The following is a 13,200-nucleotide window of genomic DNA, read 5'->3' as shown; positions in this document are numbered from 1 at the left end:
CAGAAGCAGAGTCTGGGCTCAGGCCCATCTCCTCCCAGTTCACCTGTCTCTCAGGTGACGAGGTCCTAATTCGGCCCTTCAGGAAATGTCACTTTTGTCTCCAGATTGCTGGGAGTCCCGAGGTCTCGCGCAACAGCAGCACACGTGTTGTAAAGAAGCCACGGCATTGAGCGTGAATTCATACTTGTGAAGCAACTTGTCTACTGAATTTTCAGATGCAAATATTTTGTTTTGTGCTGTTCCTTGTCAGGTCCTTATGTCACGTAAAGTAACGTGATGCTGTTGATTAGCTAAACCCTTGTGTAGCTTGAATGGCACGGAGGTTGACCATGGAAAGACTGCTCCCTGTTTTAAGGGGCTAAGAGTTAAAGCCAGCGATTGTTTGTTTTTGAAAGTGATTGCAGATGAACGGGTGGGAGCAAGTGTGCCGTTTGAGCGTGTTGTGTGTGTGACACCAGCTCTGTGGCTCTCTTGCAGAGTTCTCCGGGGTGCTGCACCACTGCCACATCCTGGCGTCCGAGATGGTCCATTTCATCCACCAGATGCAGTACTACATCACATTCGAGGTACTTCCTGAGCACCCTTTGGTTTAAATAAGTCACGATGTCTTATGTGGTGAGTTTCGTCAAAGACCCTACACCAGGAAGACACGACCTCCGTCCTGAGTCTCACGTTGTTGTTTCCTAGGTGCTTGAGTGTTCTTGGGATGAGCTTTGGAACAAGGTGCAGCAGGCCCAGGACCTGGACCACATCATCGCCGCACACGAGGTGTTCCTGGACACCATCATCTCCCGCTGTCTGCTGGATGCCGACTCCAGAGTAAGATGGACATGCCTTTTACACGGAGACCAGTAGTGTGGCCTGTGTGTTGGGCTCCTGTCCCAGGGAGATCTTAGAGATCGCCTGATGCCCACATTGTGGTAACTAATCACTTGGAGTTCAAGGTTGACCGTTTCTGGGCAGAGTTAGAATAAGAACACGCTCTGAAATGTGTATGAAACTGGTGAAGTATGTGTTCACACCCACCCGTGGGCTCTCACCCACCCGTGGGCTCTTGGGCTCGGAAGACACAGGTGAACCACGAGCGGTAGGAACTGCCCACGTTCAGGAGAGGGTGTGAGGATGTGCGGAGCACGGGGCTGTGCCTTCACGTGCTCTCTAGGGACGGTGGTGTTTCCTGTGTGTGCCTTCACGGAGCGAGCCTCTGGCTGCACAAGTCAGAAAACAGTATTTGTCTAGATGAACTCTAAGCGTTGCTTGTGTTCCGCGGCCCTGGCTTGGTTGTTAGCATCGCTTCCCTGTGGGCCCCTGTTCCGAAAGTGGCTGTTCACGTGGCCGAACCTTCTGGAGTCGTGATTTTATTCGGACATCCGGGGAAATCTATTCTGATGTAAGAGTCAAAATGTCAGGCGCGTTTTTGACACTAAATGTGTGACTTTGGGCTCGTGGAGGGCCGCGTCTGGCTAAGCCAGCAGCTCCCCGAGGGGAGCACAATGCTTCTGGGGGCTCACGCTGGGCGCAGCTGCGTTCCCCGGGCAAGCAGGTGTTAGTGTGCCACACTGGTGAACACCGCCTTCGTCCGCGTACCACAGCGCTCACGTGCTCCTGGGTGGGAGTCGATTACCCACATGCTTGGGTAAGTGGGTTGAAACGATGGCACAGAAGTAACTGAAAGCACTGGCGGTGTGATGAGTGACGTAAGAACTGTGTGCCTGCAGCCTTTTGGCCTTGGTTACTGTTAGTGAGTCTCGTCTTTATCGGCTGAGCTGCCGGACACTCGTGGGGTCATCTTGTCTGCTTGGCGGCACGCATGCTACCTGTCTGCGGATGTGCATCCGTGTGTGCTGTGTGGGCACAGCGCTGTCGTGTCAAGCGGGTGTGACGCTCGTCTCTCTCACATAGGTCTGTGGGGGGTTAATGGTATAATTGATGGAAACCATCCATCGTGGTGGCGCCTGATGCACGACGGATAGTGACCTGTGTGTAAGTCAGGTCCAGAATGGTTCAGAGCCATTCTGTGTGTGTTACAGAGATCGAGCTTGGGCAGGTGTAATGCGTGAGCTCCTGAGGGTTACACCCACACTGACCTCAGTCTACGTGGGGAGTGAGGAGCAGTCAGCGGCCGACCGCGTGTGATTTCAGCCACACGGGACAGTCGCGTATGCAACAGTCACACCTCTTGCCTCCAGAAGATTCCCACTGACATGAGCAGAATCCAAGCAGAAAATGTTTTACCTGTAACACACTTTCTCGTGGTCGTGGAAAGTTCACATGTGAGTTGGTCCTATGTCTCCTTCAGTGAAGAAGTCCGTACGCTAAAGACTTAATGTCCATTTTTGAAATGGCCCCTTTGCTGATGGTTTTAGTTTAAAATGTTGTTTTTAATTTTTTCTTTTTAAATTTATTTTTGAGAGAGAGAGAGACAGAACACGAGCAGGGGAGGGGCAGAGAGAGAGGGAGACACAGAATCAGAAGCAGGCTCCAGGCTCTGAGCTGTCAGCATGGAGCCCGATGCGGGACTTGAACCCATGAACCGTAAGATCGTGACCTGAGCCAGAGTTAGACGCTTAACTGACTGAGCCACCTAGGCACTCCTAGTTTTACTTTTAATTTGATGATTTAAAATAATCACTAGAGGTCTTGTTTTTTAAGGAACCCAATCTAGAATAGATTCAAGCAATCTGTTATGAAAATTCAGTGTATTTTTGGTGTCTCCCTTAGTCAGAAGTAAGGCTTTCTGATACTGCATCATCCTGTGGGTGTGCACACACATGATCCTCGCCTCTGCATTGCCAAGGAAGGACCTGAACCCCACCCGACTCTGCTGCCGACTGATGGTGGCCCAGAACACACGGTCGCGGCCGTGCCGTGCGGGCATACTGCTGACAGAGTCCTCCTCGCACCCTGAGTGAAGAAAGAGCATTCTGTCACCTCGTACAGTAGTTAACCGCTCCTAAGTAGCGAATACATCTTTCTTAAAAACAAAAGATTAGCCCACGTCCATCTTTTGTTTTGCTTTCTTGTTATTAAGCAAGAGAACAAGTAGCCTTATGGTAAGCCTGGTGTCTGCCCCGGGTCCTGGCATCCTCACCCTGGGGGCAGCTACAAGGTAGTGAGGTTCATGCCCAGCAGTTAGTAGCCCTGTGCGGGGGCGTGTCTGAGTGGGTGCAGTGAGTCCCGTAGACAGTGCCGTGACGGTGGCCTCGCACATGCCCTCACCAACCCGAGCTCCTTCTCCAGCAGCGGTAGGCCGGGCCTGTCAGCCTCACTGCTTCCACCTGCCCGTGAGCTTGGAGCCCCTCTGCTTTCTGGGCTTCTCCTCTGCTTCTCTGTAAAGTCACATCATCTTGTCCCATAACATTCTGCACATCTCTTGTAGGCCTTTAGTACGTGTGTGCGGTTTGGCTCGTCTGTAGGGATGCTGTCGATTTCATTTTGCTCTTTTGTCTGCTTTTTTATCCTAGTAGTTTCTAGATCGCGTAGGTCCCGTTTTTATAGGGAAAACCATTTTGTTTCTTCCTTTCCACGGGTATGTTTGGCTCTTTTGACTTAGGATGTTAGCTGGGTCAACCAGGAGCACACATGCCACATCCCCGACATGGAAGACACATTTTCTTCTTTCACCCCTGACTGCGATGTCGCCAGATCTCCCAGGACCTTTATCAGATTACAGAGGGTCCTTGAGTCCTAGTTTGCTTAGATGCTTTGGATAAATCATGAGTGGCTGTTACGTTTTAACATGATTTTTTTCCTGTGATTTCAACATTTTCTTCCTCTCAAATTGTTAATGGGTTTTTTAAAACTCTAAGCTGGCAGAGGATCGAGTAGACGCCCCTCTTCAGTCATGGGGCGCTGTTGTCCATCCATGAAAGACTTGTGTTTATTGGGTTTCACATCCCACCCCCCCGCACCTCTGCCATCCCCACCGTTGGCCCAGTTGTCTTTGTGTTTGCTGTTGGACCTTGGATGCATATGTGGCATTTTGCACGGATGTGTCTTTGGCTTCTACCTAAATGATGTTTGCTGAGCTCTGTTTCGGGGCCGCACTGGGAGGAAGCCCACCTGAAATCTCGTAGGTACCTGTGGAGGGCGCCGTGCAGCGTGGAGACACTGGGCCCAAACACTGGCAGCTTCCAGTGTGGGACCGTCCGTGTGTGCCTGCTGTGAGCTGATTTTTAAAAACTGTGCTGAATCTGTTTCTTCTTTTATTTCATTAAGAATCTCTTTTCTCATATCTCCCATGTCTGATCTGGGTGTGTGTGGCTCCAAAGGGTGGAGAAAATGGAATTGCTTTCCTGTTCCTTTCTGCCCTCGCAGTATCTCTGCTCCTGGGGCTGCGCTGTGGCTTGTGATGTGCTCTGAGGGTGTGGGTGACATGGGACCCTGTGCCGCATGGTGCGTGCTCAGTACGCGCGAGTGGACAGGCAGAGCCCTTTGAGGGTGTGAGTTGATATCTTGTTTCTTCGTGCCTTTTTACTATTCGTCCATGTTCTTTGGAACAACTTCGGAATGAGCATGTTGGGGCTCTAGTCGTTAAAAGAAAAATCTTTGTCTCCTGTCCTCAGGCACTTTTAAATCAACTAAGAGCCGTGTTTGATCAGATCATCGAACTTCAGAACACTCAAGATGCGATATACAGAGCAGCTCTAGAAGAGTTACAGAGACGATTACAGTTTGAGGAGAAAAAGAAACAGAATGAAGTCGAGGTATGGCTGTGACACCGGGGGGGTTACCAGGTTTAAAAATGAGCTTATTGCCACCATAGTCATGAATACGACAGGTAACTTCCCTGCTGAAATGTTTGACTAACGCCGTGTGCACACCTGCGTGCGGAGTCCTGAGGCGGTGCTGACTGCTCCAGGGGACCGGTCACCATCGCTGTCATCCTGTCTTAAAGATAAATGAAGACAGCACCCGCGGGAATCCCGTGAGGGAGGTGCTGACGTCTCTGCAAACGGTGCCCAGCTCTGCGTCACCTGTCCCCTGGAGCTGGTGGCTGTGTGTGTCCACGTGGGAACTTAAGTTGTGCACTTGTGGCTGTTTTCAGTGACCTCCCTAAAGTATGTTTGTGTCCTCCGTGACCTTGGATTGTGAAGATTTATTGAGCAAGTTGGGCTGTTTAGGAGACTTCTTGTATCTGATATAATCTGTATAATTTTTTACCTTTTCAAGGTGCTTCTTGTTGAGTGACAAATTTTTCAGTTAACACAGTTTGATTAGTTTTATTTTTAACTGTTTCCTTAAAATTTGTGTTAGGACCCTATTTAACGTGGAAAACTCACAACCACTTAGAGCACATGCCGTCCCCTCAGGGTTTCTGGGAACAGGAAGAGGCCTGCTCCACTACTGTCGCCGAGATGGGGGTGTGTGTGTGACCCCGAAATGCCGCCTGGCCCGTGTGCAGGCACACCCGGGTGCCAGACCGACCAAAGACTCCACCCTGGCCGTGCTTGCTGGTGGCATCCTTCTGGGTGGCTTGACTTCTCCAGGGCAGGTCTCCTTGTCTATGAAAGGGGAGTGAAGTAAGACCCTGTGGTGACCTGTTGGCGTGTGTCATGCACGCCAGTGACTTAGCGTTTAGGAAGCATTCAGTAAAAGCTAGTTACTGCTGTGATTTGTAAAGCTGCCCACAGCCCCGCAGAATTTACCCTTCTCGAGAATTACTAAACTATATAAAATCTGCAAAAATCAGTCCTTGGGATTTTCACATTCTTGTAGTAGCGGGGCGGCCAGTTGTGTGGGAGTTGAACATTCTCTCTCCAGACTGTAAGCCATCAGCACCGGAGTGGAACGCATCTACATAATGAGTCAGGACTATTCGGTGTGTTTCATTCAGATGTGCTTAGGGATACCATAGGACGGCTGAAAGCTCTAACTGTCTCGGAGAAATTATTTAAATCCAGTGGGCAAAATAACTGCAGAGGCAGTCACTTGGACCTAGGGTCACTGTGGTGTTCAAGAGACTGTGCGCGAGGACGGGGGCCCGGCCTCCTGAGTGTTCCTGCAGACGGAGTTGTGCTGGAGCAGCCGTCCGTGGCTGCCCGCATGGGCTGGTGGCAGCGCCATGATGGTGTCGGCCTGGCGGCCCACAGACCCCACGCTGTGTGCCCCCTGGCCCTTGGCAAACAAGGTCTGCGAACTGCTGCGTCACAGAGATCGTCAAGGGCCCCTGAGTGGAGTATGTTGTATTCGTGGATTGGAGAACTGACTCCGTTCCATCCCGGTTCTGATCCCAGCAGTTCTGGGATTTTTGTGGGCCTTCATACTTTTTTTTCTTTCGGTAAGAAATGATAAACCAACTCTACAGTTGATGTGGAAATATGTAGGGCCTGGTGTGCAGAGAAGAGACGTTGAGTAACCTGAGCACTCGGGACTTAGCCGTGAAAACACGGCAGGGAGCAGGACGGCGGTGGCGCCGCCACGGGCAGTTGTGAGCAGAGAGACATCCAGAAACGGCCCTACGCCTCCTGGGACCGTCAGTTCCCGACTGAGGACAGTGGGCGATGGGTTGTCAGTAGGTGGAGTCAGGCAGCTGTGGCTTGGCCCTGCCTCACACCCACAGGCAGCACGGTGGGCTGAGTCTGAACAGGAAGGGTGACGTGCTAAAGCTTCCAGAGGACACAGAAAGAGCGGCTGTAAGAGAAACCAGTGTTTCATCGTTGTCTTACCAGGATGCGTTCCCACTGATAAACTGAGTTCCTACACTACTTCCTGTGCAGGCCGGCTGCAAAGCCCTTTAGTTAGACTCACTGCCCATTGAGAACAGTCTCTTAGAACCAGAAGTAGGTCTATTTCCAGTGCAGAAAGAGCCGGCATGCTTAGGAGAAGTAGCGAGAGGTGTTCCCACCACCGTCAAGGGCTCACGGGCTCCCACTTTGGGCCAGTCGGCCCCCCTTTGTGCGTGCTATGTGTGCCGAGAAAGCGCGCAGTGATGGACCGGTGCATTGCTCGGCGCGAGAGGCTGCTTGGCTTGACGAATTATCAGAAGTGTCATGTGCTACGTACGCACTGTAAAACCGTAGTCACTAAGCGTGAGGGCGTTCTCTGTGCCCATGTGTGCTGATGGAACATGTCTGTGCTCAGCGGCAGCAAAAGGATGCGGGAAGCACGCCTCTCCCCGCCCTCCCCTTCTAGCCCCGTCCTCCCTGGCGGCTTCTCGCACCCATATTTTAATTTCATCTGGTCCTTCCCATTCTTTAGGGCCGGTGGGGAGTGACGGCAGCAGAGGAGGAGGAGGAGAACAGGAGGATTCAAGAGTTTCGAGAATCTATCCCGAAAATGTGCTCGCAGCTGCGGATACTGGCCCATTTCTACCAGGTGCTGGCAGGGCCCGGACCACACTGGTGTGTTCCTGCAGTAGACCGTTGCCATCAGAATGGTTAGAACACAGTCCTTTTGGTCCACCCTCCACCCAGGGTGGTGCCCAGTCTTGGCTGTGACCTTCCCAGGGACCCTGGGCTCACCCCCAATGCTGGCCTGGGAGGGTTCCGGTGGTGTCGGCGGTGGGCGGGGGCTCTGGGAGGGCCGGGGTGAGGCCGGAGGGCGCCGCGGGCGTGCGGGGGGCTGTGGAGGAGCCGGGCTCGCAGGGCAGCGGGCGCTGAACTTGGCACACAGCCCTGGGAGGCTGAGAGAGACGCCGAGGCCCAGAGTCCATGGGCTCTGCCTTTTATGTCTGTGGTGGTTTTGCCTTCTGGTTCCGTCTGTTCTCAGTGTGATTTTAGTGATGGAGATACAGGTGAAAAGATTTTGTGAAGAATTTTTACATTTGGTTGCTGGTAACTAATAAGACAAATCGAGCATTGATGTTAAAACCTTTGAAAATTACATATTTGTGTGCTAATGTCTCCACCTGGTTCAGGATTTCACACGAAGGTGCCACCTGTTCATGGGCATCTAGTTTCTTCCCGTGTCCTCACACTTCTGATGGCGGTCTTCCGCGTGACGTGGGCGGGGAAAGACTTTGTCCCTTTCCCAAGTGTCTTCTGACGTTAGTGACTGTTGCGTGTTTGTTGAAAATATGTTTCCTAACGATGATGGGGTTGTGTTCAGTGCAAAAGTATCTTCACCGGATACTGTTTTCATAATGAAATACCTACTTGACCTCCGTGTGCAGAAATAGCATGTATGCACATTTCTTAAAAATGGACATCTACGAGCACCTGTGGGGCTCAGTCTGTTGAGTGTCCAAATATTGATTTTGGCCCAGGTCACAATCTCACGGTTTATGGGTTCAAGCCCCACATCAGGCTCTGCACTGCCAGCATGGTGCCTGCTTGGGATTCTCTCTCTCCCTTTCTCTCTGTCCCTCCCCTGCTCGTACTCACTCTCTCTCTGAAAATGAATGAATAAACTTAAAAAAAATGGATACCTAATGGTCAGCTCCATATTATTTTTTTTAATTCAAAATTTTTTTTTTAATTTTGGAGAGAGAGCACAAGCAGGGGAGAGGGACAGAGAGAGAGAGAGAGAGAGAGAGCGAGAATCTCAAGCAGGCTCCACACTCAGCACAGAGCCCAACATGGGGCTCGATCCCACCACCCTGGAATCATGACCTGAGCTGAGATCAAGAGTCGGACAGTGAACTGACTGAGCCTGCAGGTGCACTGCTACTATTAAGAGAGTTGTGTATCTCCTGCAGAGAAATCTTGAAAATGCCTGTCCCCATGCTTGTTTCTCAAAGAGATAGGGGTGATTACATATTTCCTGAGAGAGTTAATACATTTTTGAAAAGGAATCTTAATCTGTATAATCCCAGTTTTACTGAAATTACAGTCTTAATTTTCTTTCTAAATCATGGCCATTGGGATTTCTTTTCCCTTAACAGAAAAGTCCTCTTCTGTTCTCTGAATTATGGAAACAGCAGGGCATCAACAGCCACCATCATGTTCTGCTTTTGAGCCATGACTGGAGTCCCCAGCCTGAGCACAGACCTGTCCCTCACATGTCCCCGTAGTGACCTTCACACGTCTGTTTTGTTGCCCAGCAAGGAGCCACTGTTTATATAATTGTGATAGAATTGCTTAGAGACTGTCTCTGAAGCCCTCTGTTTCCCAGAATGACACGGGTGTCCACAGCGCCCTGCTGTGCTCCAGCTCAGTGTGTGTCCCTTGGTGTCACATGCCCGAGTCCCCAGGAGCAAGGACAGGGACCGAGGTGCTGTTGGGGTTTGGGAGGACTGTGGCATGTGGTGTTTCAGCGAGGACTTCTCTGCACATGAGACCTCCTGCGGGTCTGCAGGCGTGGGGACAAACCTTACCTGCTTGACGGACACACGCCTGCTGGCTGTGACTCAGGAACCTGACGGTGGGGTTTGTGCTCCTAAGTGACTCCACCCTGCAGAGAAGTAGCTGGGTTTTGACGTCTGAAGGTTTGAGGACAGTCATGTCCCCTCACGTTTACAAAGCCCCTCGATAAGGAGGTGACGCTCCACACTCTGCCTGTGAATCTTCAGGAAGGAGACTCAGCCTGGGAGCTGATGGTCGTGCCTTAGAGGCTGGTCCTTCCTCGTGTTTGCCTTGTGCTTTCCTGTGAGGGCTTTCTGATTCAGGCCTCTAAATAACTCAAGGGAAAGATGAAAATGTAACTCTGGGTTTTGTATTTAAAATAAAAAGTGGCTCCTGGGGGACTCAGTCGGTTAAGTGTCCACCTTCGGCTCAGGTCATGATCTCACGGTTCTTGAGTTTGAGCCCCACGTCCGGCTCTGTGCTGATAGCTCGGAGCCTGGAGCCTGCTTCGGATTCCGTGTCTCCCTCTCCCTCTGCCCCTCCCCTGCTCGTGCTCTGTCTCTCTCTCTTTCTGTCTGTCTCTCTCGGCAATAAACATCAAAAAGAAGGGTACATTTCTAAGAGCGTAAGGTTAAACATAATAAAAAGAATAGGCTGTTTGAACATCAGAAGCTTCACTGCTTTGCATGTTCTTACAGAACTTAGGGCAGAAAGGGAAACGTGTTGGTTCTTTTAAATAAAATCGATTGATAGCGCATTTGTATCTGTGCCCATGGGCATCTCCTCCCCACACCCTGCCCTCCTTTGGGACGCCTGCCGCAGTGGGGGTTTATGCAGGACCGTGGGTGTGGACAGAAATCCCAGCCCACTGAGGCCACGGGGGTGGGCCCCCACTGACGTGCCTGTTCCTTTCCTGTCCCCAGGGTGTGGTGCAGCAGTTCCTGGTGCTGCTGACGACCAGCTCCGACGAGAGCCTGCGCTTCCTGAGCTTCAGGCTGGACTTCAACGAGCACTACGAGGCCCGAGAGCCGAGGCTGCGGGTGTCCCTGGGCTCCCGCGGGCGGCGTGGCTCTCACGCGTGAGCCCTCCCGTATCCCCCGGCGCTGCCTGTGCCGGGGACTGCGGGTCGAGGTGAACACGCTCGCGTGCAAACCCGCGAGGCTGCCGGCGTGCCGTCCACGAGCCCCTGAAGCTCCTGGGGGCACGGCATCTGTCACATCCAAATCTTGTCGTCACACACGGAGTGGATGTATTTGTAACGTCACCGAGTTACACAGGCCCGTTTGCACTACTCAAGTTTGTTTTTTAACGTCTTCGTATTTACGAGATACCATACTTCGTTGAGGCTTCTTAAGCTCTCCATGATATAATTTATATTTGTCACTTTTTGAGAAATCCCTGTTGCTTTTAGAGAAAATTAGAGCAAATGGATGTTCATCACTTAAGATGGTAATTTTGTTCTTGCTATTTTTTTAACCTCCTCCTTAGAGGCAATTTTTGTTATATGATCAAGTTCAATTGAAACAGAATGTCCCTGCTAAGAAAATATACAGAGCATTTTATTTTGGTCTGTAGTGTGTAAAATGTCAACTTCTGTAAGAACGTTTACACGTTTATCCTTCTTTCAAAGTTTACATTTTTATATTTAATTTACTCTTTCAGATAACTACTCTAAAATAGCGTAGGACGTCCCGGTGATCTGAACAGCCACCCTCAAGCCCAGATTTCCTCAGCCGTCGGGACGATGTAAATAGAGACTAGAGAGTGAACGAACTATTTTATTTTCAAATTCTGATGAGCATTTTAAAGAAACTGACATGAATATGGAAGGCTTCCTTTTCCCTTGCCTATTTTTTCATTGTAAATATTTATATACTGACCAGGTGTGGGGAACTGTTTTTTGTAAAAACGTCATCAAGTCACATAAATCCGCCTTTATTATGTTGCATAAGTGAAACTTAGAAAATTAAAAGCAGTCTTTCAGCTGTATCGGTTCCTCCCTGAATGGAGCAGCTGTGAGGAGAGCTGGTCCCTCGCCAGGTGGCAGGGCACACGTGGGGACGAGGGTGACACCTAGGACGCAGCCCGCATGCCCTTTGGTGTGGAGGGGGGCGGCCACCTCTCAGGGCTGGCGCTGCCCTCATAGCTCGCTCTGCTGTCCCACCCAGTTCCCCAGGGCTCTTGGGGGGTCCCCGCTCTGCAGAGTGCATCTGAACGTTGTAAGAGAGCAGTGTAGTTTAGGTTAAAAGTTTGTAAAATTGGAGTTTGGAGCAGGGTTTTGTCCCGGAACGCTTCCCAGGAGCGAGGGAGTGCCGTGTCCAGAGTGGTCCTCCCGTGAGGACTTCCATGAGCCGAGACGGAGGAGAGCAAAGTAGCAGCCCGCTGTGACGTGTATGGAGGAGTGTCTGCGCCCCCCCGCCCCCCGCCCCAAAGCGACCTTTCTTAGGCTTTTCTCGGGACGCATCTTGCTGGAAGAGGCACAGGATCGAGAGAAGGCCCGGGTGCCGGCAGACGCGGTGCAGAACTCTGGCTGGCTGCTGAGCAGAATGATGGGAGCACAGTCCCCCAAGGGTGCTGGGCTGCAAAGCCAGCCCTGAATGCTCTGGAAGATCCTCTCCAGACAGGCACTGATGTGGGCCTTTTGTGAAAGCCAAGTGGCGTGATGGGGGCTTTTGAAAAGCAGGGGTTACCTGTATCTCCCAGAGAAAGTTCCCTAAGATTGTTGACCTTGGAACCTGTTTTTATTTTATTTAAAGCATTTCTCTTCTAATCTTCCTTAGGAGCCACTCTGGAAAATGCTAATCCAGATTTGGTGACTAAAACTCCGTTTGAGCTTAGGAGGAAGTGATGAGTGGGTTATGGAGGTGCTTTCTGAGGGGCCTCCCGGGGGGGGGGGGGGCCCTGGTCAGAACCATGGAGGTGGCAACCACAGGGGAGCTGGTGGTCCAGGTTGTTTCAGACCCCACTGGGGACGTCCTGTTACCCGGCAGACCTGTCACAGAGCTGGTCTCCTCAGTGATGAGTCGGGGCTCCCCATGGGGTGGTTGAGGTGGGAGAGCCCGCTGGAGCGGTGAGTCATCCCTGGAGGCAGGTACCGGCGTGGCTCTGGGAGGGCCACTGCTGCTTCACCCGGAGAACGGTAGTGGTGCTGACCTTTCAGGCCTGTCGTGTAGATCGGACAGAACTGTGTGCGTCTAGTCAGGCTCTGGGCACGTTCTTGATGAATGGAGCTCCTGTGTCTGGTGTGCTGACGCCTTTCGCCCCGGGCAGCTCTGGGGAGCCCAGCCCAGCTTTCCTGTCACTGGGGATGCCTCTTACCGCCCGGGTCAGGTCAGGTGCCAGGCTGCAGGCACGGCTTGTCTCCGCTCAGGGCTTGCCTCTCTTGAGTCCTGTTGGGTTAGCAGGTTTGACAAGCTGGGGCAGGGGGCACCTTTCCTTCATGCGTACACATTTGTCACCAAGGGAACTCTCCCAGCCCTATGGAGAACGTGTCCTGGCTTTATGGGACACCATGGGTCAGCCAACGTGAAAATCTGACTCGGAAAAAAGCACTTGTATCAAATAGGCACAGTCATACTCAGAGTGAGTCACGAGGCACAAAGTCTACGTGAAGGGACGAGTGTTCCCAGAAACCAGCACCCGAGGTCTGAGGACAAGGAGCTGGCGGGCTAGTGGCCTCCCTGTGAGCATGGCTCCTCAGCGCTGGGAACATTGGTGTGGACGCTGTGGCCGCAAGCAGGGAGGACAGGCCTCCCACCAGGCTTCCCGGCAGACCTGTGTAGAGCTGAGCATGGCCGTCTGGGCCTCGGTGGGCGAGAGGGACTCACCACCCTGCTCGTGTGCATGTAAGTGGATGAGGGATGCGGAACGGCACGGAGGAACTTACGCTTCAGGAACGGCAGTATTTGCAGATATATGGAGGTAATCAAGGGAGGGCAGCGCCTACGTAAAAGGCGGAGGTGCTCCCTTGTGTGTT

At 51.9% G+C, this 13,200-nt stretch overlaps 1 protein-coding gene across 6 annotated transcripts in view; it reads left to right on the top strand.

Moving 5' to 3' along the window:
- TUBGCP3 (tubulin gamma complex associated protein 3) overlaps nucleotides 1-11,103 on the top strand; it is a 70,606-nt gene extending 59,503 nt beyond the window's left edge. For 4 of the 6 annotated variants that reach the window (XM_027065245.2, XM_027065243.2, XM_027065242.2 and 1 more), the window contains 5 exons: nucleotides 478-566; nucleotides 688-819; nucleotides 4,566-4,706; nucleotides 7,201-7,378; nucleotides 10,148-11,103. In XM_027065245.2, the coding sequence (XP_026921046.1) occupies nucleotides 478-566; nucleotides 688-819; nucleotides 4,566-4,706; nucleotides 7,201-7,378; nucleotides 10,148-10,359 (752 nt within the window). In that variant the 3' untranslated portion in view covers nucleotides 10,360-11,103. The remainder of the gene's footprint in view (nucleotides 1-477; nucleotides 567-687; nucleotides 820-4,565; nucleotides 4,707-7,200; nucleotides 7,379-10,147) is intronic. The other 2 variants (XM_027065244.2, XM_053217992.1) reach the window with 2 other exon arrangements.
- Nucleotides 11,104-13,200: the final 2,097 nt, after the last annotated feature.

Source organism: Acinonyx jubatus, chromosome A1, assembly GCF_027475565.1.
Source record: "Acinonyx jubatus isolate Ajub_Pintada_27869175 chromosome A1, VMU_Ajub_asm_v1.0, whole genome shotgun sequence".
NCBI lineage: Eukaryota > Metazoa > Chordata > Mammalia > Carnivora > Felidae > Acinonyx > Acinonyx jubatus.
This window is presented reverse-complemented; position numbering and strand designations above follow the sequence as displayed.